General features: G+C 39.9%; 1 protein-coding gene across 1 annotated transcript; it reads left to right on the plus strand.

The window, feature by feature from the left end:
- The first annotated feature begins 1,074 nt into the window (after nt 1-1,074).
- Nucleotides 1,075-24,773, plus strand: nipbla (NIPBL cohesin loading factor a). Its single transcript, XM_083905205.1, has 49 exons — nt 1,075-1,242; nt 2,757-2,828; nt 4,008-4,157; nt 4,326-4,491; nt 4,674-4,774; nt 4,876-4,984; nt 5,165-5,322; nt 5,625-5,773; nt 6,335-6,425; nt 6,569-6,790; nt 7,012-7,272; nt 7,360-8,111; nt 9,310-9,523; nt 9,653-9,829; nt 9,967-10,140; nt 10,295-10,456; nt 10,545-10,648; nt 10,732-10,818; nt 11,512-11,743; nt 12,594-12,745; nt 12,837-12,917; nt 13,042-13,142; nt 13,275-13,404; nt 13,496-13,578; nt 13,995-14,127; nt 15,025-15,168; nt 15,355-15,441; nt 15,773-15,993; nt 16,124-16,226; nt 16,707-16,805; nt 16,929-17,075; nt 18,448-18,582; nt 18,746-18,844; nt 18,946-18,999; nt 19,098-19,206; nt 19,341-19,471; nt 19,690-19,830; nt 19,960-20,053; nt 20,277-20,431; nt 20,572-20,662; nt 21,157-21,330; nt 21,432-21,622; nt 21,871-21,978; nt 22,080-22,280; nt 22,420-22,566; nt 22,710-23,083; nt 23,191-23,365; nt 23,498-23,695; nt 23,782-24,773. The coding sequence occupies exons 3-49, from the start codon at nt 4,094-4,096 to the stop codon at nt 24,130-24,132; spliced, it is 7,632 nt and encodes a 2,543-aa protein (XP_083761331.1). The 5' UTR covers nt 1,075-1,242; nt 2,757-2,828; nt 4,008-4,093; the 3' UTR covers nt 24,133-24,773.
- Nucleotides 24,774-25,462: the final 689 nt, after the last annotated feature.

Below are 25,462 nucleotides of genomic sequence, written 5' to 3' on the forward strand. Positions count from 1 at the left end.
CTGCGTCGATGTTAATAACAATCCAATAAAACAAGCATTTCTAAAACATATACATATACATCTTAACTAAAAGGTTAGGAAAATTCTGCAAAATTGTTGTTGGGGACAAAAATATCTCTTGCTCTTTTTTTTAACTTGTCCTATAACTACTGCAATGTGTGCATACAATATTTTAATTGTTATTATGCATTAGATTATAATTGGAAATTGTATTACTATACTGTGGATTTCAGTGGAAAATATATCATAAATTATTTACTGCGTAATGTTTACTTCTCTTCTACATTTATGGTCATTTGTAAGAACTCCAACTGATGTGCCCATACCTTTGAAAGAGTAGTCCATTGCTGATATTTAGCCCCTCTGAGGCTAATCCATGAGTAAATCAATTGTATTCACTAATATATCACAATTTTAATTGCAAATTTGATCTCTAATGTGTTTATTTAATCTATAAATTATTTAACCTTGTCTGGCTCTCAACTTTGACAATTGACTGTAATTGTGTTTGAACTTAACCCCAACCCACTCATATGTACCTTTTATAATGGAATCCAACTCTATATAAAGTCCCTAAAATTTATAAAATCAAAATATGTCATAGACCTTTCATCATTATTAAAGCATGACCTCACAAACGGAATAGTTTACGCCTTTTTCGTTTATACAACATATGTTTAAATGCCTTACAAGTTTTTTAAAGTAGAAGTCTAAATGAATACATGAATTGAAAAAAACAAAACAAAACGCTCATAGACAACGTTATCCTGCAGCGACCTCCAGTGGCACAAACACGAAACGTCGCATGGCATTTTGTTTGGCGCCGATGGAGGGAGTCACTCCTGAGATCTTTGGTCAGTCAGTCGGCAGAACTTCCGGTCGGCATTTTGTTCTACGAGAGGAGAGCCTCTTGATGATCGCAACAATCGTCATATTTCTCATTTAGTGTCGAAATTGGCTGAACTCCTTGTTTATGTCGGCGCAGACCGACTGAAACGCCGAAGAACGAATGTTTCCCAATGAATGTACGCTGAAACATTCGCCCTCGAGTGACGGAAGAAGTACGAATCAGCCCGACCCGGATTATTGTTGATAGCTAGCAAGCTAGCCTAGCAGCTAGCTGGCAAGCCAGTCGAGTTCCTTCTGGAGGAGCTGCGAGAGAAGAAAGGGGGAGCTAGAGATACGGACGCGGACACAAACCAAGCTAAAACATTCCCCTCCCTTTGAACGCAACACCCGAAGGTATATATCATCACTTATTTTTATTTATGGGGTGAACTTTTTAAATTGCGATTATTATAATTTTCACGTTGATATATGCTCTTCTGCAAGACCACCTACGGCGTCGTTAATCGTTGACCGGGAGGCAACGGAAGCTAGCGAACTAGCACAGCCGAGCTAGCTAGGTGTGTTTTTGCTCTGCCGAGGCGCACGGCCTGAACTGGATGTCATTCGTCGAGCCCGAGGATTGGGCCGTTGCCACGGATTTAGTACCCGTGCAGTTGCATTTGCATTTGCTAACTCAAACTCGCTACTTTTGCCCAGCGCAGCGGAATTTGACAAACATTTAAGAACAACAAACTGGCGCTTCCTTGTATTATCTGAATAGCCTTTCCTCTTTTGAACGGAGACAGTGTTAGAGGCTAACTAACAACAGTTCGTGCTAGTTAGCGCTACTAGCTAGCTACTATAACACGATTATTGTTATTGTGGAATATTAGACAGCTAGCATTAGTTATTCAGGCCGATACCCTCATTGGCAGCACTATCTTTGCAATTAGCCCGCAACATCTAGACAGCCAACTTCTTGGCACTACAGCGCTTGTGGTTTCGTTCGCTCGTAGCGGGCTGCAGCTGGTTATTCAGTTAAGATAAACACTTAAAACAATTCCTTCAGGAATTACGACACATCATGATTGTTAATTAAGCCATAATAACGGTGTGTTTTTGTTTTGCTTGATGTTTTGGCGGGGCTAATGTGGCTTTAGTTTGCTATCTTGTTTTGAAATGTTTTGATTATGTACAGGTTGCGCTGTCACAGCTTTAGTTACTTTTTCAATCAGAGTTGGGTAGAAATGGTCCTGTATTCACTGGTGGATCATAGATATTTTCTTGACCCCATCGAATACAGTGAAGTGGTTATCTGTGGCGTTTGTAGAATGCGTTGAAGCTGTAGCTACTGGAGGATGCAGCCCCCCACTACTGCCGCCACCATCACAGTGCATCTGTTCCTTTGTGCTGTCTCCTGCTTGTCAGTCTCACAGCTGTCAGCCAAGCCTCTGTGTACTGAGAGAGACCACATAGAGTGAGATTGCTAACAGTACTGCTAGATAATGCTATGTTTATAATATCCATCTGTTGATCCATGATACAGTTGTGACATGCAGAAGTAGTTTTCATGCATTCACTGTTTGCCCTCAGTGATCTGCTCCCACTCAGGTCTGGTTGCAACCTTGTTTACAGATTTTTCATGACAACAGTAGCATGCTGAAGTTTCTGTAAAAGTTTTGTATTTGGTTAGTTGTGATTTCATCATTTGACTGTCTTGCATGCAAGGTCAACAGTGATACATGTTGTTGCATCTTTAGTTTGAAGACTGTACAAAATGTAATTCTGTATATGTTGTTGTATTGCTATTGTACACAAATGTCTATTTAACTCCTGTATACATGGTGTTTTCCTGAAATTGTCCTGAAGAAAAACAAGATCTAATTTTATGTTGCAGTCTGATTCATAGCCATGTTCTCTTTCAACAGATTGAAGGAGTAGGAATTTTTATTTGAAATGTCAGTGAGTCCACCCGAGACTGCACAGGATTCTTCAAAAAGGTATTTTTATAATGGCTATTCATCATTTCACAGAATGGCTATTCGTAATAATAATAACATTGAAACAACTGATGATGATGATATCCTCATTGAGATGAGGATAGTGTGTGTGAACACTTGTTTTTATTTTGTATCTGAGTGAATAAAATAGATAAGAATGTGTCCCTTTTCACTTGCCTGCTTCGGCTTGTTGTAGCAATTAGGTCCATTAAGCGTGGGCTGCGTTTAGGTTTTCTGAAAATTGCAGCTGGCCTTTTCCTCTGATTTTCTGTGACCTCCTTTACATTCTTCCCTGACAAGTCAAGGACATTTAACTGGCTAAGGGAGTTTAGACATGAAGTATTACTTCACAAAACTACTTATTCAGTTTCATGGTAGTGGTGCTATTAAATATGCATATTTGTAAAATCAAGTGGAGAGAGGAATTGAAGACACAGAATGTTTGTAAATATCCACACATGTATAGTATCTACTGTATTACTTGTTCAAGCAGAACACACAGGCCTATTCACTGGAAAACCTTATTGCCATGATGGTTTAATATTGTATACTGTTATTCTGGTGGAATTGGGGCATAGTATCGACCTGATAAACATTCTGCTCTGTTAATATTGTGTTTACAACTGCACACAATGCATTGGTTGCCCTTTAATGGCAGTCACCAATATTTACCTGTGTATTTTGCATGTACATAGCTTTGAAAGTGTATCAAAACTCAATATAATTTAAATACTTTGATTATTGATGCAGTGTTTTATGAATGAATATGTGATTGGTTGGTGTATATAGTTTTTCCTGGTATAATAAAATAGTACACAACAGCAGGATGGTCTCATAGTTGGAGACCTCTAAACATTTTGCCAAAATGCGATCGTTTAATAATGTGCATGTTGTTTTTAAAACATTGCCCCTGTATGATTACTGCATGTAGAAACTGTACCAATCTTTCTTGGTTGATGATATGATACATGAGACACAGCAGTATATGTTGTTGCATATATCCTATTATTCATTTGATTCATTTTGATAATTTAATAATATTAATGGTAATGTCAATTCATCTCCTTCTTGTCTTTTTATCCACTCTTTTCTCGGCTGCTTTCACTGTCTTTTTCCACCCCTCCTCTTCATCCCTCATACTCGCCCTTCTATTCAATCTCTTTCCAACCTCTCTCTTAGGTGTCGGGAGATGTGAGGACGGGAGCTGTCCATCGACCCCCTGATCTACCTGTGTATCAACACACTCCCCCACCCCCACCTTCAGTATGAATGGGGATATGCCTCATGTTCCCATCACCACTCTTGCTGGGATCGCTAGTTTAACAGACTGTGAGTAACACCGCTTTCATGCAAACACAATGTCCCCTTTTTGTGTCCTCGTCCAATGCAAAGAGTTTGAAAATATTCTGTTTAAATTATACAAATGTGATTGCATATCCACTCTCTTCTGAGTGTTTATTTATCTCCTGCAATTCTATCATCTCTCCATCACCTCAGTGCTGAACCAACTACCCCTCCCTTCCCCTCTCCCTGCTACCACCACTAAGAGCCTCCTCTACAATGGGAGGATCGCAGAGGAGGTTACCTGCCTGTTGGGCTGTCGGGATGAGAATCTGGCCTCCCAGCTAGCCCATGGCCTCAACCAGGTCTCCACTGAGCACATGTAAGTGTAAAAGAGTGTCTTGTAATGGCACAATTGTGTTTCACTTCAGGTAAATGAATGCAGTCATGCATGATTTTGGTACACAAATACACACTTTTTAATCATTATGCTCAAGTCTCTGTTTCTACTTAATGCTACCAATATTTACTTGCTCTCTTCATTTTTACTTTGCGTGTTTTCAGAGAGCTAAAGGACAACCTGGGTAGCGATGAGCCAGAGGGAGATGCACCACTGTTGCTGCAGACCATGCTGGCCAGGAACCCTGGCATTTTCAGGGAGAAAAGTATGGAGCACATCCTCAACATGGTTGCATTCAATGTCATAGTCAATCTTTGTGTCAATGTGTATAATAAATGTTTTTTTTGTTTTTTTTATTCAAAACAGATGTTATGCAGCAACCAATGGTGCCACAATTCAAGATCACACAGAATTCCATGCATAGCCCTGCCCAGTCTGCAAACTTCCAGCCTGCAATTTCCCCAAGTCCATCAAGGTAGGTCAAACAGCAAGAATGATCCTAATTTGTCATTACATACATATATTAGTAATCATTTAATTGTTTTATACATGTCTAAAGAATGATAGTTGGATAACCTGTTGATCTTTGTGTTAACACATGTCTCTACATACTTGCTGACTTTGTACCTTCCTGTTCCGTCTCTACTTTGTCCAGTCGGTTTGTGGCGCCTCAGACTGGGTCCAGTAGTCGGTATATGGGCCAGCAGAACAGTCCGGTACCCAGCCCCTACACTCCCCAAAGCCCCGCCACTGGTTACATACAGCAGTATCAACAACCACCCAGCTATAACCAACACCAACAGATACAACAAGGTGAGATTTATTTGTTTATTTGGTTATTTGTGTGTGTTGAACGTCTGTGGGCATGCGTCAGAGTATAATAGTTATTACTAGCTGATTGCCACATTATTATTGACATGCAAATTATGATGAATATTTGTGCTTAATGTTTCAAAATGATAGCAGTAGTTACTGAGTTCTTCATTGGTTGACTTTGTGATTTGTTGTTTTATGCATAGTCGAGGGTATTATATTTGTTTTCATTTGGTTGTTAGTACACAAAATTAAATATATATATTTTTTTTAATAATGACCTATTTCTATTCATCTGGCAGTGTCTGTGGCCAGTCCGATGGTTCCAGGAGGCATACGAAATATCCACGAGGTGAAAGTATCAGGGCAGATGGCCAATGCTGCCAACCACCACTCAGACAGGCATGGCACTGAGGACTACCTTAACATTGTACACCGACTGGGCAGTGAGGTAGGATTGATAAGGTCTTGAATGGATATCATAGAAAGTATAATTTAATGTAATGTTAAGTGCTATTTTCCTGAGGTACATTATGTGACATTAATCAACCAAACATTGGATTTACTTGGTAAAAGTTGTCATGGATTTGTAAATTGGGGATTTGTTTTCTATTGGTGTATTAGTGTTTTCAGTTATTATTTTACAACTGACACCAACACCGACAGGAGTCTTTTCCACTGATGGAAGATTTTAAAGACAAAATGTTTTAGGAAATTTAGAACACACACTAATAGTGTGCAAACAGCGGTGGTGTTCTGCTTCATTATTAGGTGTAATTAATTAATTCAGCACTATGCTTCTGACTTCTGGGAGAGTTTATTGGAGATCAGTGCACCCTAGAAGCTGTATTAGTGATGGATGAGCAAAACTGACTGCCTGTCAAATCTAATCAAAATACAAGTTATTTGTATAGTGCCAAATCAAAACATACCATGTCTCAAGGCACAAGTGTATTAAGAAATTTGTCTGAAAGTGCACTGTAAATCTTAAGCATATCTGCTCTATTTCCAGGAGGGTGACTCCACCATGAGGAATCCTTCTTTCCCTCTGAGGTCTCCGCAGTCCAGCTGCTCCCCAGCAGGCAGTGAAGGAACACCCAAATGTAAGGCCAGGAAAAAGTCCACACTGATTTCCATTTTACTTGTAATAGTCACCTTGGTATGTTACATTGTACTGGTAGTTAAGTACTCATCTATATGCATTGATGGATAACTTTCGTCTCTATTTTGTGTCGCTCCTTAATAGCAGGTTCACGCCCCCCACTGATTCTACAGTCACCACCTCCCTATGCCACCTCACCAAGGGAGGGAGGACCTGACCAGAAACAGCAGTCCCAGCTAAGGAAGAAAAACCCTGCGGTGAAAGAGGAGAAGGACATGTATGACATTGTCAGCTCTCCAAACAAGGACTCTAAGAAACTCACCCTCAAACTGTCCAGGGTCAAGTCCAATGAGTCTGATACCCCAGGTAAGAGAAGATTTTGTATCTTATATAGTTAAGATAGTTATAGTTAGATTGAAAATTAATGGCTTTCAATATTCATTTGAGGTATGCTGCACTTAGATTTGTGCAAGCATATAATTCTTGTTATTCTGAACTTTTGGAGTACTATAAACCATTAGCCCTCTGTAATACAACTCTTATATATATATATATATATATATATTTTTTTTTAATAAATGTTTCAGGTGATGGTGTGCCAGGTATGGACCAGAACTCAGAAAACATGGAGGCAGAGCTTGGTTTCCAACAGGTGCCTGTTCTCCAGCAAACTCTAGCAGCCCGGCTGCAACAACAGCAAGTTTCCCAGCAAGCGGGCGGTGGCAGTGGTCTCCAGCCTCCCAGTTCACCAGTTTATGATGAGGCAGAGCTTGATGCCCTTGCTGAAATTGAGAGGATAGAACGAGAAGCGGCGAGTGAGAAATGCTCCAAAGAAGTACAAGATAAAGGTGTGTGGAGTAATTTAAATATGTCATCATGAATGTAACGTGAGTTGAGAAAATCGGTCTAATATTATTTGGGTTTTACTTTTACAGACAAGCCACTGAAGAAGAGAAAACAGGACTCTTTTCCACTGGAGCCAGGAGCGGGGGGACCAGGTGGCCCCACAGGTGCACCAGGGAGTGGAGCAACAGGCGGAGGCAACGCTGGCAAATTGACGCCGCAAGAGGCCACCGCAGCTGGGAACGGTGCCAGCCGCCCTCCCCTTATGGTGAGCATCGACCTCCAGCAGGCAGGCCGAGCTGATGGCCAGCTCGACCCCTGTCTGGCTGCCCCTATTCCAGCCCTTGAGGCCCAACGCTGGCCTGAAGAACCAGCTAGCGGGCCGGCTACTGTGGAGGGTTCTGACACAGCTTTGCAGCTGAAACCAGATGGACGACCGGAAGTGATCAAGAATAGGGTCGATAAACACGACAGCAGGAGAGAAGGTCGGGAGTCATCGAAGCATCGAAATGACGATAAATCCTCAGACAGACGGGGAGAGATGCCAAAATCATCAAACCGCGGAGAACACGGCAGAGACAGGGACCGAGAAGCTGAAAGAGATAGGAGGCATCGGAGTGAGACTAGTGGTCGAGACCGACGCTCCCCCGATTCTCGCTGCCGAAGCGACCGAGATAGACCTGGCTTTCGGGGTTCTTCTACTGGAGAGCCTGGTCGGACCACCAGTAGGCAGGATGGTTCCAAACCAGCATCATCTGCTTCTGGTGCTAAACTTCCAGATTCTTTTCCTGCTCACCTCCTGGGAGGGCATAGTGGCGCACTGAAGAACTTCCAGATCCCTAAGGTGATCTGGCCTGACCCAAACAAAATCTACTCATCTACCAATCAATCATTCAACTGTCACTGCTTTCAATCTCACAAACCAAAATATACCCCTGCTCGTGTTTTGTTTTGTCTTTGTTTTCCCATTCATAAGCATTTACTTTATTACTCGAATTGGTCTTAAATTCTGTTCATCATTAACCCCCACCTAATCATCTGTTAAAAGTAGAAACTGTTTTATTTTATTAGATTGAGGTTGTGTCCTGTGCATACAAAAGCATCTTAAAGAAATGCTCCGTTTCTGTTCTGCATATGGGTAAATGCCCAAACTGAAGGGGTTTGCTGTTGTATGTTTGCTTACAATAACACAGCATGATTTCACACCTCTTTATATGTATTGAGAACAGTGGCTTCTTTTGCACTGCCTTGAAGGGTCTTGTATGGCAAAGGTCAAAGTTCATGTGCTGTTGTAGTTGCACAACTGCTTTATCAAAGCCGTATTTAACCTTAAACAAAACAAAAAATTACACGGCTAGATGTTAAATTTCACAGTCGATCTAATCTATTGCTATTGACTTAAGCGGTTTAGGGCTGATCTTAACTGGCTGTGCACTCTGTGGAGGTTCGAAATGCAACACTGATTAAGAGGCCTCTGGTTTAGGTCAGTAAGAATGAACTAGAATCAGAGCAACAGTTTGTATGTGTTTTGTTGTGAAAGCCGCACTCTGTACCTTTCTGTAAAACAAAGCATGGAAGTGATTAAAATGTCAATTGACAATGTTTGGATATATGCAGGGCATCACAATTTGTGAACAATTGGTAAAATAATAGTTTTCTGTGAAATTCAATCCACAATATTTATCACCAAAATTTGCAGTTTTGAAATGTCCTGAACTGAATGAGTCTAAATTACTTTATTTAGAAGTAAACATTATTTACTAAAACCTCTTTGACCTTGCTGGGCTATTGAGTGAGTTGGTATAGCTCTTGTTTCTGTGTGCACTGTATATATTGTTTGTCAGGTGTGCACAACAAAAAATGTATACAGATGAAGTTGTGAAAATGGTGGAGCATTTCTTTAAGATACTTATCAGAACTATTTTGGAAACTAAAAATCACCAATCTCATGTCACATTTTTTTTTTAAAGTATTGTATTGTGTTCTAATTAACTTAGAGAAAAGAAACTAACCTGGATCTCTATCTTCTTTATTTCCCTCAGATTAAACGCGATAAGGACAGCAGTGGGTCAAACGAAGGCCAAATGTGGGGTCAGCCCAAGGTTAAACTCGAGAGGCTGGGTTTGGTGAAGGACTTTGAGAAGAGGCCGAAGCCTGTCGTGGTTCTGAAAAAGCTCTCCGTCGACCAGATTCAGAGCATCATCCGGCACAGCAAGTCTGGAAAGAACAGGATCTCATCGGGAAAGTCTGGCAAAAGTAAGACGGAGAAACTGTTGGGTTAGTTCAACTACGTATATCAAGTCCACCATCATTTTTATCAACAATTAATTTACATAAAGAATTTGATTTTTTCTAATAGCTTTAAATTGTATGATTAAATTGAAGGTGGAATGGACCCAGCAGTTCTGAAAGAGCTGCCCCCAGAGCTTCTTGCAGAGATTGAGTCAACCATGCCCCTGTGTGAAAGAGTAAAGATGAACAAGAGGAAACGAAGCACTGTAAATGACAAGCCCAAATATGCCGAGGTCAGCTCGGATGACGACTTTGATCCTAACGGAGAGTGTGAGTCAAATTGCTTCAATTGGTGTTGTTTCTTGCTGCTATTCTTTGCACAAGGTTTTAGTCATTTGATTTTTTTTTTTTATTTTTTTGAAATATTCTTAACTTTAAAACCTTTATGGCCTTTATGTTCTCTACAGCTGCAAGGAAGCGACAACGGAGAGAGAAAGACCGGTCCTGGGAGTTTGAGGAGAGGGAGCGTCGCGGTTCAGGGGAACATCGGAAAAGTGGGCAACGGGACGGCCGACGAGGCTCTGGAAGTCGCTACAGAGATTCCGAGGAGGAGGATTCGCCACCACCAAGCATAAGTGAAGGTCTGTATTAAAGTTAATGCAAAATAAATACAAATATACTGTCAAAGGCTAGGAACCATAATCATTTTTTTAAATAAATAATACACTTAAAGACAGTTGGTAATGGCATACAATGAAAACAGTCCCAACAATAATGATGAATTCTCCCTTACAGTTGCTAGAAAAATGAAGATGAAGGAGAAGCAGAAGAAACGTAAAGCATACGAACCCAAGTTGACCCAAGAAGAGTTGATGGATTCGTCTACATTCAAGAGGTTCTTGACGAGCATTGACAACATACTGGAGAATCTGGAGGATGTGGATTTTACTACCATGGGTAAATATCATTGCTGACTGACTTTCAAACCTCTTTATATTTTAGTGTGACTGTGGAATGTTTTGTAATGTTTTCTGTTTCCTGGCAGTAGATGATGATGAGATACCTCAGGAACTTCTGCTCGGTAAACACCAATTGAATGAACTGGGCAGCGAGTCTGCCAAGATCAAAGCTATGGGCATCTCTAACAGGGTAATGTATATTAACGAAGACACTGTTGACAGACTATTGCTGATTAGTGACACTGGTCTAAATAATATGCTCTGTTATTACAGATTCCATCAGACAAGCTGGTGAAGCTGCTGAACATACTGGAAAAGAATATCCTGGACGGGTCAAAGCTCTCTACCCTGATGAACCATGTGAGCTCCACTTTTCTCTTCCATTATCTGTTTTTAATGGTATTTTCAGTTTTGTTGAATTATAACTGGGATATTATCAAAATCTGCAAAGTATCCATTTAAAGAATAAAAACTGTAATACTGTCACTGACGGCAAAAGTATTTAGTATACATTTTTATTAAATATATATATATGTATATATAATGAATGAATGGATTGATTGATTGATTGATTGATTGATTGATTAATTAATTAATTAATTAAAACAGACTTGTCTATTTTATTATTATGCTTCAATTTGGTCTGTATGAACAGTGACAATGTAACTTGTATGAAATTATTTGTATGCTGCATCCTTCATCTCAAAACAGGCTCTGTCAAGCAATACTATCAGACCTGATTAAGGGAGTGTCTGTATACAATGGAAGTCATTCTAAAACCTGTTTGCAGCTGCCCTACTTCACTAGCGCAGTGTTGCTGTCGCCTATTTTTGTCTCGACATAAAACAAATCACTTCCTGTGTGCAGCACGGAAATGTCACCAGTCAACATGAGATCTTAACACGGCTTTACTTAGAAACAAAGAGAGTCACGTGAAGCTGATGTTTGTGTAAATTTAAAAGCTGTACACTACAGATTGTTCAGCATTTGTCCTTCTGAGAGTGTTTTGTATGCGTAAAATGTATTCAAGTTCTTTTTCCCTTCTCACCCCAGGACCATGATGCTGAAGATGAGGAGAAACTCTGGAGAGACCTCATCATGGAGAGAGTCACAAAATCTGCGGACGCCTGTCTTACAGCACTTAACATCATGACCTCGGGACACATGCCGAAGGCTGTCTATATAGAGGACGTCATAGAGCGGGTGCTACAGTACACCAAGTTCCATCTCCAGAACAGCCTGTATCCACAGTATGATCCAGTCTACAGGGTGGATCCACATGGAGGTGAGGATGTGTCTCTTTTGGCAACCTGCATCTTTTCTGGTTACATTTTTGCAAATGTGGCGGAGCATTAAAATGTATATTTTATTCTTTAATTATGCTTAATTCGAAAATTAAATAACTGCACTTGGTCATAGAACCTCAAAAGGTCCATCAGATTTTTACCTGGCCTGTCCGTCTATGTATCTGTATCTTTACAGCATGCATTGTGTGTTGCATTTGTTATCTTTTCTGGCATAAACACTGACCTTGTCAGGACCAGTAGTCCTCATGGGGACCAAAACCTGATCCAAATCAGGCAGAACCTCATTTCAGAGGACCTATCTGAAGCCATGTTTCCACTGAATGGAAACGGTTTATTTTGGTACAGTCTGGTACGTATTTGTTTGCGTTTCCTTTAGGAATAGTACCAAAGTATCCATTCCCAAGTATTCTATTCTTTGGCACCTCTCCCTTGGGGTACCAGAGTAAAATGGTATGGTATGGTCAAGGTAGAGCAAGACCAGTTCTACCCACGACAGTCAGCTGATTGGGCAACAGAAGTCAAGGCAAATATCCACAGTCTATTCTCATACAAAGCTGAAGTCTTGTTGAGACAAACAGCCACAAATTGGGCAGAAAAAAAGAGCTGCTGGATGTCCTTCATTTTGGTCTGTTGTGTTGCGTTTGATGATGTTGCACCAGCCCGACGTCACATTAGTGCCTTCAGGCACAGCAACATAATGTAAACTTCTTAAATACAGTTTAAGGTGTTTATCAAGCTGTTAGCTTTGTCGTGATGTATAGCGTCTGTGCCTCGGGTGACTACAAGATATTGTAGCTTGTTTTAACAGTGTCACTCTTGTCCCTTTAGGTGGCCTGTTGAGTTCTAAGGCGAAGCGTGCAAAATGTTCCACACATAAGCAGCGTGTGATTGTCATGTTGTACAATAAAGTGTGCGACATTGTCAGCAACATTTCTGAGCTGCTAGAGATCCAACTGCTTACAGACACCACCATCCTCCAGGTAAAAACCTCAAGTGTGTAACAACAATGTCATAAGTCAAGCACTCCTTTGAAAACCAGGTGATAACTCGTGCTATTTCCATTTTACCTAGGTCTCTTCTATGGGAATTACTCCATTCTTTGTGGAGAATGTCAGTGAGCTGCAGTTGTGTGCCATTAAACTAGTTACAGCAGTAAGTCTCTTATGAATCACATTATTGAGTTCTACATTGCAGTGTTCCTTTCTGTTCAATGCAAACATTAAAAGCAGAAACTGTGAAGGTAGAGACTAACGGCTTTATCAAATCCTGTCTCCAGGTGTTTTCTCGTTATGAGAAGCATCGACAGCTAATCTTGGAGGAGATCTTTACGTCTTTGGCCAGACTGCCCACCAGCAAACGCTCACTCAGGAATTTCAGGTAATTTCTTTTTTATTAATTCACAGGGACTGAGGCATCAAACTTCCACTGCAGCAATATTAGTAACATCTTCTATGATAAGCCGTTGTCCTGAATAACGCCTACTATATTATCCTAATCTCTTGTTTTTAGGCTGAACAGCTCAGACAAAGATGGAGAGCCCATGTACATCCAAATGGTGACGGCTCTGGTGCTGCAGCTGATTCAGTGTGTGGTCCACCTCCCGAGTGATAGGGACGTATTTGAAGAGAACGACAGCAAGGTAGGCGAAACATGCAAAAAATGTTATATATACAAATAAAAACACATATCATCATTTGCTCACAAGTTCTTTTGCCCCTCTTTTTTTTTAGATCGATCAAGATGTGCTGATAACCAACTCGTATGAGACGGCAATGAGAACCGCACAAAATTTCCTCTCAGTCTTCCTCAAAAAGTAAGTACAATTTAATTGATTATTGGCTTGAAGTGTGAAATGTATTGCTGCACTGTACTTGAGTTATTCTCTCTCATGTCATGTATTTAATAACAGACATACAATACACAATGCTGAAAGTGCTTGCTGGTAGTGTTACTACAGTTAATACATCAAACTACCCATCATTGCTGTGTGTTTTAAAAAGTCAAACATTTTAGGGTTTAGTGGACTGCAGGCTTCTCTAGCCATACTAATGTCTTTAGTATGGCTAGAGAAGCCTGCAGTCCACTGAATATCCTGTTTTCTTCGTGGACCTTGGATGACCTATGGTCAAATTTAACACCATGCTCATGGTTCCTGTGGTTCCTGTTACTTCCCTGTGATGACCCTTTCTCCTTCTCTACCTCTGTCTTCCCCTCTTTCCCTACTCTCAGGTGTGGCAGTAAGCAGGGAGAAGAAGATTACCGGCCGCTGTTTGAGAACTTTGTCCAGGACCTGCTTTCAACAGTAAACAAACCCGAGTGGCCTGCTGCAGAGCTGCTGCTCAGTCTGCTTGGTCGACTACTGGTTAGTATGACACATCCCTTTTTTTTATTTGTGCTGGTGTGTCTAAGAATAGATGATCTGAGGTGACAGTTGTATGGTCCTTTTTTTTTTTTTTTTTTTTTTTTTTTTAAAAAGAAGTTTGTTGTCATTTGGAAAATGTCATACTTCTTTGCATCTGAAGTGTTTACTGTTATTTTAGGCTTACTTGAATAGGATTACCATTTAATTTGTTTTTTATGCATTAATGAGGGTTTCTGAATGGGTTAGGCGTTAGCTGGACATTGTAATCATACGTCTTGGATTTGGGCGGTTATGATATTTATATAGACATTATTACAGTAATGTTAAACAATCACTCGTTCACAGATGAAGTGCTATGTCCTAAAGTAATCCACTGAAGCATCACCATCACCCACTTCTGCTCATTTAATTATTTTCTCTTAGAATTGATACTTTGCAGATGCTAGTCTCTGTGCTCATCGTCTGATGACTGTAACTCTTGGCTGCTTGACATATTTTCTTCTTTTTTCTCACTCTGTGCCTCAGTCATCATGACTTTATTTCCACCAGCCTTCACAGACTCCTGCAAATTAAACTGGACCAAATAAATATTATTCACCCTGATTACTCCTTAAAGGCTGACCAGAAAGCACTCACAAGCATCATGATTAAATATTATGTGTCAAAGACTGGTGGAACTGGCACTGGCACTGGCATGATTTAAAAAAATAAAATAAAGTGAGAGAACCCCTTATTTTTCTAATTCAGAAACAATCTTTTTTTTTAGGGCCAACCTGATTTCTACTCCTCAAGGAGAATCCGCTGATACAAGTGTTATTTTTATTGCATGGATGTCTAGGTTTTTGTCTTGCTGGCATCTCTTCATTTTCTATTTGCTTTCTTTCTGTCTCTGCATAGGTTCACCAGTTCAGTAATAAACAGACTGAGATGGCTCTGAGAGTAGCATCTCTTGACTACCTGGGCACAGTGGCTGCCCGTCTGAGGAAAGACGCAGTCACTAGCAGGATGGACCAGAAATCAATTGATCGTATTCTACAACAGGTAGAGGGGCATCTGCATATATAATTATGTCCATTTTAATGTGTAATTTAATTGATACAATGACAGGAAATAACAGGAAATATGTTACAGTTTAGATCTTTTGATGTTTTGCATTCTTGTCTTTTTTCCTGTTTTTTTTATTTTTTATTGTGAATTATATTTTTTTATTCCTGTGTGATAATTTAGTCTCAAGGTAACGATGAGACCCAGCAGCTGCAGAAGGCTCTATTGGACTACTTGGAAGACAATGCTGAGACAGATGCCTCTTTGGTGGTGAGTTTTCAGTCGACTTTTAATAACCTGGCACTCTTCAGTGTCACATTGACTTTTCTTCGATTGTTCAAACAAGTTATTTGTTCTTCTGTAGAAGCACCTTGCTAGATTACACTCCATAAGAGAACAGAAACACAGAATTAAAGTAGTTAAATTGATGAACTTTTAACTGCTTGAATTACTTGAGTATTCTATAGCATTTAAAAGCTGTACATTAAAGACCTGCAATATTGGTTTTACACAATCAATCACATTTCTCCATCAATTTCATTGCTCTAAAGAAGTAATAGAACTCTGTGAATCATCTAATGGTTCCCGATTTGTTCTTCAGTTTGCCAGAAAGTTCTACATTGCCCAGTGGTTTCGGGACGCCACTACAGAGGCTGAGAAGTCTATGCGGAACCAAAATTCAAAGGATGATGACTCATCGGATGGACCGCAACATGCCAAGGAGATGGAGAGCACTGGTGAAATCATGCAGCGGGCTGAGAAGCGCAAGAAGTTCCTGCGCAATATCATCAAGACTATTCCGTCTCATTTCGCTACACTGAAGTAAGGATTGGATTGTTTGTTTGGTTTTTCTCATTTTCATGCGTCTTTTTTGGTCGTTGCCTGCGAGTTACAGTCGCCAGTTGAATGACAAGATGATCTTATAGTATTCCTTTATATCTTTCTCTTACAGAATGAACTCTGACACTGTGGACTATGAAGACTCCTGTCTGATCGTGCGTTATTTGGCCTCCATGAGGCCGTTCGCCCAGAGCTTTGATATTTATTTAACACAGGTATTGTTAAATATTCTTACCGTAAATAACTTTATAATAAAGCACAGCAGCTACACACAATAATATATATAAAAAATATACATACATGATTCAAGGGCGGTTGGCCATCTTCCATAAGTTAATTAAGTTGATTGGCACATTTGGTCACAAATAAAACTACCACTTCATGTCGTAGCGCTATCTTGAGTCTGCTGTTGTGATGACAGACCAAGATATGTGCCACCCACAGCCAGGTAAAGAGATGGTTCTTTGAGTTTATATACAGACTACTGCCATCTGTTGGTTAGGAAAAACATTTCTCCTCATATTGTTGTGGAATGTGGGTGCTGGTTGCTTTTCAGCTGTAATCAGTTGATGCAATGTTGCAGCTGCTTTTCATTCCTTGCGATTAGCTGATCAACTGGCTAGTGTGTAACAGGCTTATATTGTAACATTTGTGTAACCATAGTTTTTTTGTTGTTTCTTTTTTTTTAAAAATAGATTTTGCGAGTCCTTGGGGAAAGTGCCATCGCTGTGAGGACTAAAGCCATGAAGTGTCTGTCTGAGGTTGTAGCTGTGGACCCCAGTATACTCGCAAGGGTATGTGAGAGGCATTCATTTCAAAAACTACATTGCATTGCCCGTTTTCCTACTCTTGTTCTTTCTCAATGTGCAGGTAATCTTAAAACTTAAACTATGCACTGGCTCTTTCCTCTTCTGCAGTCGGACATGCAGCGTGGCGTCCATGGTCGTTTGATGGACAACTCCACCAGTGTGAGAGAGGCCGCTGTTGAGCTGTTGGGCAAATTTGTCCTCAGCAGACCCCAACTCACTGAGCAGTACTACGACATGCTTATAGAGAGGATACTGGTAGGTTGCCCATTTATATTATTATTGCTTTGTGAGGATTAACTCTAAATACTGTGTGTGCATACAGTAGTTATGTACTCCATGATGTCAGTGGTTGAGCTTTGTTTTTAGTGATGTGTTGAGGTGTCCAGTGTTCCCACAGTGGTGATCTGTGGGTATGTATCACTCAGTGCATTTACATGCATAAAAGTCGGATTTTAGTCCGACTAATGCAATAATTTGGTTTTCTTAATGTAGTGTAAACAAGATAGTCCGACTAAAAAACACCCAGTCTTAGTTGGACTAACATACCTGGATAATGTGTTTCATAGAACCACAGTTGCCTGTCTTAGTCAGACTAGGGCTTTGGCTCGATTAAACTGTGCATGAAAACGTTTGAGTTCAGTTCTCTTTAAAGAACTACATGTTCCCTACCATTCTAAGCACTTTTATGTATGTTGTGCCATGCCTGATTGCAAATGTGGTGATGTGGTTAGACATTATTTTATCAGAACAGACATTTTGTCATCGCTGCAATGATTTTTACTCCATATACTACTGTTGTGTGATTCTGCCTTGAACACTTCTAATGTCAGTCATTTCATTGTGGACTGCAAATTGATCATGACATTATTTTTGATCAGACATATTTTAGTCATCGTCAATTCATGGTGCAATTCTGTGGTTGTCGCCCCTTCTAAAACCAGTTTACATGAATCCTTTAAGCCCATTCTCTGTAAACAAATAACATAAAGAGGCTGTCTGGAATTTGCTGTTTCATGGACCTGCTTAATACATATGTAAAGCCAGATTAAAAATTATTTGTTAATTGCATTGTTAATCATGTTCGTTTGTTTTTAAATTTGAAAGTCATTTGAATAATTAAACCATTTGAAAACAATATACAGTCTAGGATTGTACACGTGTCATTATAATATATTTATATTGAAACGCATTCCAATACAAAAGCATTGTCCTTTTTCTTTCTTCTCAGCATCTTGTCTCAGAAGTTAACACATTGAAATTGTTGTCTGTTGTCATGGAAATGCTCAGAAGGGTTCATGAGAAGTTCACTCTTCATTATGGTCTTGTACTGCCACCTATTGGCAAAAACCTGCAATTGCACCACATGCAAATGTGTAAACTAGCACAGTGTTAATGCCAAACTGTTCCACATATGTCTGTCTGGACTTTGTGATTTAATTGACTAGTCTGATAGTCTGCACTAATCTAATACAATGTGTTTTTGACAGAAATGTTGAAAAGTATAAGCACTTGTAGACAATTATATAAATAAAAACAGACGTAGGTGAAAATCTGAAATATAAAAAAAATGGAAATTAGAGCCTTGATTTGCAAAGCCTTTGTGAAGTAATTTGCTTTTGTTGCACAGGACACTGGTATCAGCGTACGAAAACGAGTGATCAAGATCCTCAGAGACATCTGTCTGGAGCAGCCCACCTTCAGTAAGATTACTGAGATGTGTGTGAGGATGATCCGCAGAGTCAACGATGAAGAGGGTATCAAGGTAAGGATTAACTGCACCCGAGTTTTTTAAAAATTTTATTTGGTGATTATAATATTTTGATAAATATTTGTATTACCATCATATACATCATGGAATGGGGGGCTTAAAAGATTTGTGCAAATTGTTGATCCAAAGTAATGACTCTCAAACTTGTCACTGATAGAAACTGGTGAACGAGACATTCCAGAAGTTGTGGTTTATGCCAACTCCAGCGCATGACAAAGAGACCATGACCAGAAAGATCCTGAACATCACTGACGTGGTAAGTATAACGATTAAAATGGTAATAAGCAAAACAAAAACAGAATATTTTATCAAACTTTAACCATCATTATTGTACCGTCTCGTGTCTGATCACTTTAGGTTGCAGCGTGTCGAGACACTGGCTACGACTGGTTTGAACAACTTCTCCAAAATGTAAGAATTTGATTTTGAATGAGGGCTTCACATTGTGCGGAACATGTCGCTCTTTAAAATCTTTAAAATGAACTGTCAAAATGTCTCTTGTGCCCCAGCTTCTCAAGTCTGAAGAGGATGCATCATACAAACCAGCCAAAAAGGCCTGTGTTCAGCTAGTTGACAATCTGGTAGAACACATCCTAAAGTACGAGGAGTCGCTTGCAGGTATAGAACTGTATAATTTGACTTCTAGGAGTTTCTTTTGAAACTTTGATGATAATAAAGGGACATATTAATGCTGAAAGTCTACATGTGAATGTCAGAAGTCACATTTTTACTTTTTCCTCTTTCCCCTTTAGAGAACAAAGGTGTAAACTCAACACGACTTGTGGCGTGTATCACTACCTTGTACTTGTTCAGCAAGATCAGGGCCCAGCTAATGGTCAAACATGCCATGACCATGCAACCTTACCTGACCACAAAGTGTAACGTAAGTGATGTTTACCAAATGTGTTTCTTGTTAAAAATATTTTCAATTCATTATTAATGACACGTTACCACAGGGAGGAAGAATTACGGAATGAATTGAATTTAGTATTTAGAACAGAGTGCCTATTTGACCTTTGCAATAAATTAGGGCCTCCAGTGGCTTCATTTGTGATGCTTTATCTATCAGCTATTTCTTTATTCATATTGTTTTCCCCGCAGACTGCCAATGACTTCATGGTCATATGTAACGTGGCAAAGATCTTGGAACTTGTGGTACCACTGATGGAGCACCCCAGTGAAACGTTCCTGGCCACCATTGAAGAAGACCTCATGAAGCTCATCATCAAATATGGCATGACTGTACGTACCAGTGTGTTTTTTTGTTCGTTTGTTTTTAAATGTATACTGCACAGCTGAAGAGCCCGGTTCGCTCTGAAGTTTAAAGTGCAGTCAGATATGTTGAAGCTGTTTTGTCCTCTTTATGCCAAGGTGGTCCAGCACTGTGTGAGCTGTCTTGGAGCAGTCGTCAACAAAGTGACACACAACTATAAGTTTGTCTGGGCTTGCTTCAACAGATTCTATGGTGAGTCTGATTTATAGCACTGTTGTTTCAAAGATAATGTTAGTCTGCAATGATGTGCGTTGAAGTGCTGTTTTCATGACGGTCATAATGAAGGCACTAAAATTGTATTTCAATGTTTGAAGTAGGTCCATTGTTGTTTTACTATTACAAATCACATTTAAAGGGTGGATTATCCTAGTCACCAGTGGTTTTTGTACTCTATAATTATTTTTCTTTTGTCCAGGTGCACTTAACAAGCTCAAGGTTCAGCATCAGGAGGATCCTAACAGTGCAACATTGGTAGCAAACAAGCCTTTCCTGCTGCGATCGCTCTTCACTGTGGGTGCACTGGCCCGACACTTTGATTTCGACCTGGAAGAGTTTAAGGGCGCCACCAAGGTAATACAACAGTTTATTTGTAATGATATTGAACATTTCAAATCTAGAGTGAGGTACAGATCGCAACTTAAAACAAGTCCTTTTTATAGAAATAATAAAATGTCTGTTGTCTTACCATTTTGTCATTGTAATTTGTACAGGTTGAAATCAAGGAAAAAGTTCTCGAGCTTCTGCTGTACTTCACCAAACATGAAGATGAGGAGGTCAAGACCAAAGCCATCATTGGCTTAGGCAAGAACATTTATCAAATATGGTCAAATATGGTTTTGACAGATGTAAAGACCAACATATATCTACTATATTAGCCACTGAGTGTTTGGAAAGGTTGAAATAAAATATAAATAATACAATTAAATCCAGTCAGTTTAAAGAATTAAATAGTTTAATATATATTGATATTATAAAGATGAATGGTAGAAAGATGACACTCTACATGCTACCAACCAGCAGCCAGCTACAAGCTGTGACATATTGGATAATAAGTCGGACAATCAGTCGATTCCCTGCTATTGATTATAAAAACACTGGGATAAGGACAGTATCCAATTTAATAGTGACTATTATCTTGAATTAATTGGTCAAGGAAAGTGTGTGCAACTATCAGAACTGCAAAGGTAGGGCCAGTAATGTGCTACAGGCTGTTCCACCAGTTGGACATCTTGTAACTGGAGCTTTTGTTATTTATATGGTCTTATTGGTTGGTATTGTTTGTTCCCTTGCTTCAGGCTTCCTTGTGATCATGCATCCCAGCCAGATGTTCATGCCTGAGGTGAAGTCCTTGTACAATGGCATCCTGGCTGACAGCTCCTCTTCCATCAACCTCAAAATCCAGATCCTCAAAAACCTCCAGACATACCTTCAGGAGGAAGACACGCGGATGCAGGAAGCGGACAGAGAATGTAAGAGTAGCTGTGGTTGATGCTGCTGTTTATAAACACATTTTGATTTTGCATGTGAGAATTGACTTCCATGATAACCTTGTGACTTTTCATCCTTGTAGGGAAGAAACTGTCCAAACAGGAGGATCTGAAGGAGATGGGAGACATTTCTTCAGGGATGAGCAGCTCTATAATGCAGCTCTATCTAAAACAGGTTCTGGAGGCGTTCTTCCACACCCAGTCCAGTGTACGGCACTTTGCTCTGAACGTCATCGCTCTGACACTCAACCAGGGTCTCATCCATCCTGTGCAGGTAAGAAAGGAGCACCAGCACCTGACAAACCACTAGTAATAATGAATGAATAGATAGTCCAACATTTAAGAAAATAAATACATAAATAAATAATAATTAGAATTTGTGATTTATAGAAACTAGTTAATTGATTCAGCTGGAAACATCATACTCTACCCTAACTTTCTTTCTTTTAAGCTTCCCATTGCTTATCAAAGTCATATAAAGATGCATGTGAATATAACATTATTTGTCTACCTGTCGTACAGTGTGTACCCTACCTCATTGCAATGGGAACAGATCCAGAGCCCAGTATGAGAAACAAGGCTGACCAGCAGCTGGTGGAGATTGACAAGAAGTACACAGGATTCATCCATGTGAGTAAATTAAAGGTTTTTTCGTTGTTTTTTTTTCAAATTATAACCGGTTATTGTATTGTAACATTATTTTTCAAACATCTCTTGACATATTTTCACAGATGAAGGCAGTTGCTGGGATGAAGATGTCCTATAATTTGCAGAAGGCCATCGCTTCATCTCGCAGGAGCATCATAAGAGGCTTCAGACAGGATGAGACCCACTCAGCACTCTGCTCGCACCTCTTCAGCATGATCCGGGGGAACCGGCAGCATCGCAGGGCTTTCCTTATCTCACTGCTGAACCTCTTTGATGACAGTTCTGTGAGTGAACCTCCATGAGCCTTAACACATGGAATCTTCATTTATGTACATGTCTTTTAGACATTTTCTAGCAGCGGTGCTCTACAGCACACAGATAAAAACCTGTATTTAACCTTGCTTGTTTTATTTATCTCCGTAGAAGTCGGAAGTGAACATGCTGCTGTTTGTAGCAGACAATCTCGCCTGTTTCCCGTTCCAGAGCCAGGAGGAGCCGCTCTTCATCATGCATCACATAGACATCACCCTGTCTGTTTCTGGGAGCAACCTGTTGCAAACCTTTCGAGAGGTTGGTTAGCATTTCAAATAAAACCTGGAATTATTGCTGATTTAAATTGTGTGTTGAGCATTGCAGTTGAAGAAATTCTGAAAAGCAGAAAGTATTAAATATTACTTGCTTATTTATTGATTTCTTTTTTTCTGTCTGCACAGCTTTTGTTAAAGGAGCCAAGGCGAAAGGAGAAGAAGGTAAAGAAGGTGCGGAGGAACACATCAGATGGGGAGGATGAAGAGGAAAAGATGAACTGTGACTCTCCCAGGAGCAACGACGAAGCAAACGGCAACAGTGATGACAATGATGAAGTGGTACGGCGGCCTAAAAAGGCTCGAAAACCTGTTGCAGACTCAGAAACCTCGGAGTCGGAGTCTGATCTCGATGATTTGGATGTGGACGATGCGGAAAAAGTAATGAGGCTCCTCCCAGACAATCCCGTTGGTCTCTTGGATTTTGCTAATGCTGTTCAGGGCATCCTGTTGTTGCTGGTGCTCAAGCAGCACCTGAAGAACCAGTATGGTTTCTCTGACAGGTAAGACATACATCACCATTGTTTCTTAAGCCTTTGTCCAAAAAAAACGACATTCACTTTACATTGCAATCACCAATTTAAACTCTAACTGAAACTTCTTCCAACAGTAAAATTCAGAAGTACTCACCAACAGAGTCAGCCAAGATCTATGATAAAGCAGTGAACAGAAAAAGCACTGTTCACTTCCATCCGCGGCAAACCCTCGACTTTATCTCCAACAACATTGCTCATGCTTCATTGACAGAAGATGTCAAGAAGCGAATAGTCAAACAGTACCTTGACGTAAGTAATTAAGTCCTATTTAACTTGGCCTTAATTCTTCTGAAATCCTTGGGATATGTATGCTGCTTTTTAAAATAATATTACCTACACTCAAGTCGTTCCTTTCTTTCTTTTTTTTCCTACACTACACAGTTCAAGGTTCTAATGGAACATCTGGACCCAGATGAAGAGGACGAGGAGGGTGAAGCCTCTGCCATTGCTAACATCAGAAATAAAGCCATAAACGCCCTTCTGGGAGGCCCTGGGCCCATGTCGGGACCCAGTCCACGCAATCAGGCAGGACCAGAGACAGATGATGATTACAGTGATGGCGATGAAAGGACCCCAGGGGTGAGATATTGGCTGACACACCGTCTTAAAAATGAATTGAAAAGAGTTAGACTAACTAAAAGACGTGTTATCTCTCTTACCTGCAGTCCTCTCGAAGGTCAAGGCGAGCAGACCCCGGCCATATGAGTGAAGTGGTGGATTCAATGGATGTGATTGCTCTTTGTTGCCCCAAATACAAGGACCGGCCACAAATAGCTCGAGTCATCAACAAGACTTCCAGTGGTTATAGCATCCACTGGATGGCTGGCTCCTACTCGGGGCCGTGGGCAGAAGCCAAGAAACGGGATGGCCGCAAACTGGTGCCTTGGGTGGACACTATAAAGGAGTCGGACATCATTTACAAGAAGATTGCCTTGACCAGCAACCACAAACTGAGCAACAAAGTAGTACAGACTTTACGCTCACTGTATGCAGTGCGGGAAGGAGGGGCTAGCTAATGGCTCCCGAGTGGTGTTTTGTTTTTGTTTGTTTTTTTACCCCCTGCTCAATTTCTACTTTATCAGAGAATCATCTTTTTTCCCTGCTCCTGCTCCTCCTCCTCAAACCTGCCATCTCCAACGAACGCCAAACTTCACTGGATTACCACCCTCCTCACCTTCCTCCTTTTTCTAAGAAAACACAAGAGGGCAAGAATATTTGACACTACATACTTTTACATGAGTTATTCTTGCAAAAATGACACAAAACATAAGACTTATTATATTAGAGGGACTGCTCATGTTTTGTTTGTGTATACGTTCAGAGGATAGAATCCAGAAGGCATTAAAGGAATAATTCACCCAAATTATCCCTTAAAAGGCTATCGGAAAAGAGACCTGGAGGGAAATGTTTTGTCAACATTGTTGTGGGAGCTCCTTCGCTGTTGTGCAGCAGATTCTAGTCGCTCATTTCTACTCCCACTGTATAATAGTTTAACACAACAAAAACTAAAATGTTTATATCTCTGAAGACAAAAAAGCTGTAAAAAAAAGAATAAAACCTTAAGTGAATGTTGGAAATTAGTCTTTTTGATGTTCTTATTAAAGTGTTTTTGGAGTTTATTATACTACTAGCACCCTGATGGTTTTTTCCTTTTAGCTTTTAGATATTTGAAAGAAAAAGATATAAAAAAAAAAAAAAAGATTTTTTATTTTTGTTCACTTTTATTTGTCCATGCTGTACAATGGCAGAGTCCTCTGAATATAATTTATTCTATTTCGAACTACGCATGCAGTATATGTGGCCTATTGCAGGAGGATATTTTGTAAATGTAGATTTTGTTGTATTAGGTCACCCTAGTAATAAGAGGAAAGGGATTCATACCCTTTTGGTGGAACAAATACTGCAATAAATTTTCTACTTTGTCACTTGTCTGCTCAAAGTGTTAATCTGATCTTTATTTTGCAGAAGAAGAAAAATATAGGACCTGGACGTCATGTTTAAACCAACTAGCCTAATTTCACAGAATGTGTCACAAGGGAGATGATTAATGGTGCCGATATCCATCCATTTTCTACTGCTTATATATATATATATATATATTTATATATTTTTTATCACAGGGGGCTGGAGCTAGTATAATGCCAGACAACCTTTGTAATATATAATCAATAATTTTACATTTGAAAAGAAACAATTTGATTTGTTATTTCACCTGTTTCTGTATTATTTGAAATAGCATCATGTAATTACTTTTTGTGACAAACAACATACAAACCACGTGTTTTGCTATGTTGTCTAATTGGATATCCTTATACAGATACCTGTAGTTTGATCCCTGACACATTT

This window comes from Microchirus variegatus (genome assembly GCF_963457635.1).
Source record: "Microchirus variegatus genome assembly, chromosome: 18".
NCBI lineage: Eukaryota > Metazoa > Chordata > Actinopteri > Pleuronectiformes > Soleidae > Microchirus > Microchirus variegatus.

Bases quoted from the DNA above. Each gene is read 5' to 3' on its own strand.
- nipbla (XM_083905205.1), top strand. From the start codon at position 4,094: ATGAATGGGGATATGCCTCATGTTCCCATCACCACTCTTGCTGGGATC. The intron at 10,819-11,511 runs GTGAGCTCCACT...TTCTCACCCCAG, and splicing joins TCTCTACCCTGATGAACCAT to GACCATGATGCTGAAGATGA. The intron at 19,831-19,959 runs GTACGTACCAGT...CTTTATGCCAAG, and splicing joins TCATCAAATATGGCATGACT to GTGGTCCAGCACTGTGTGAG.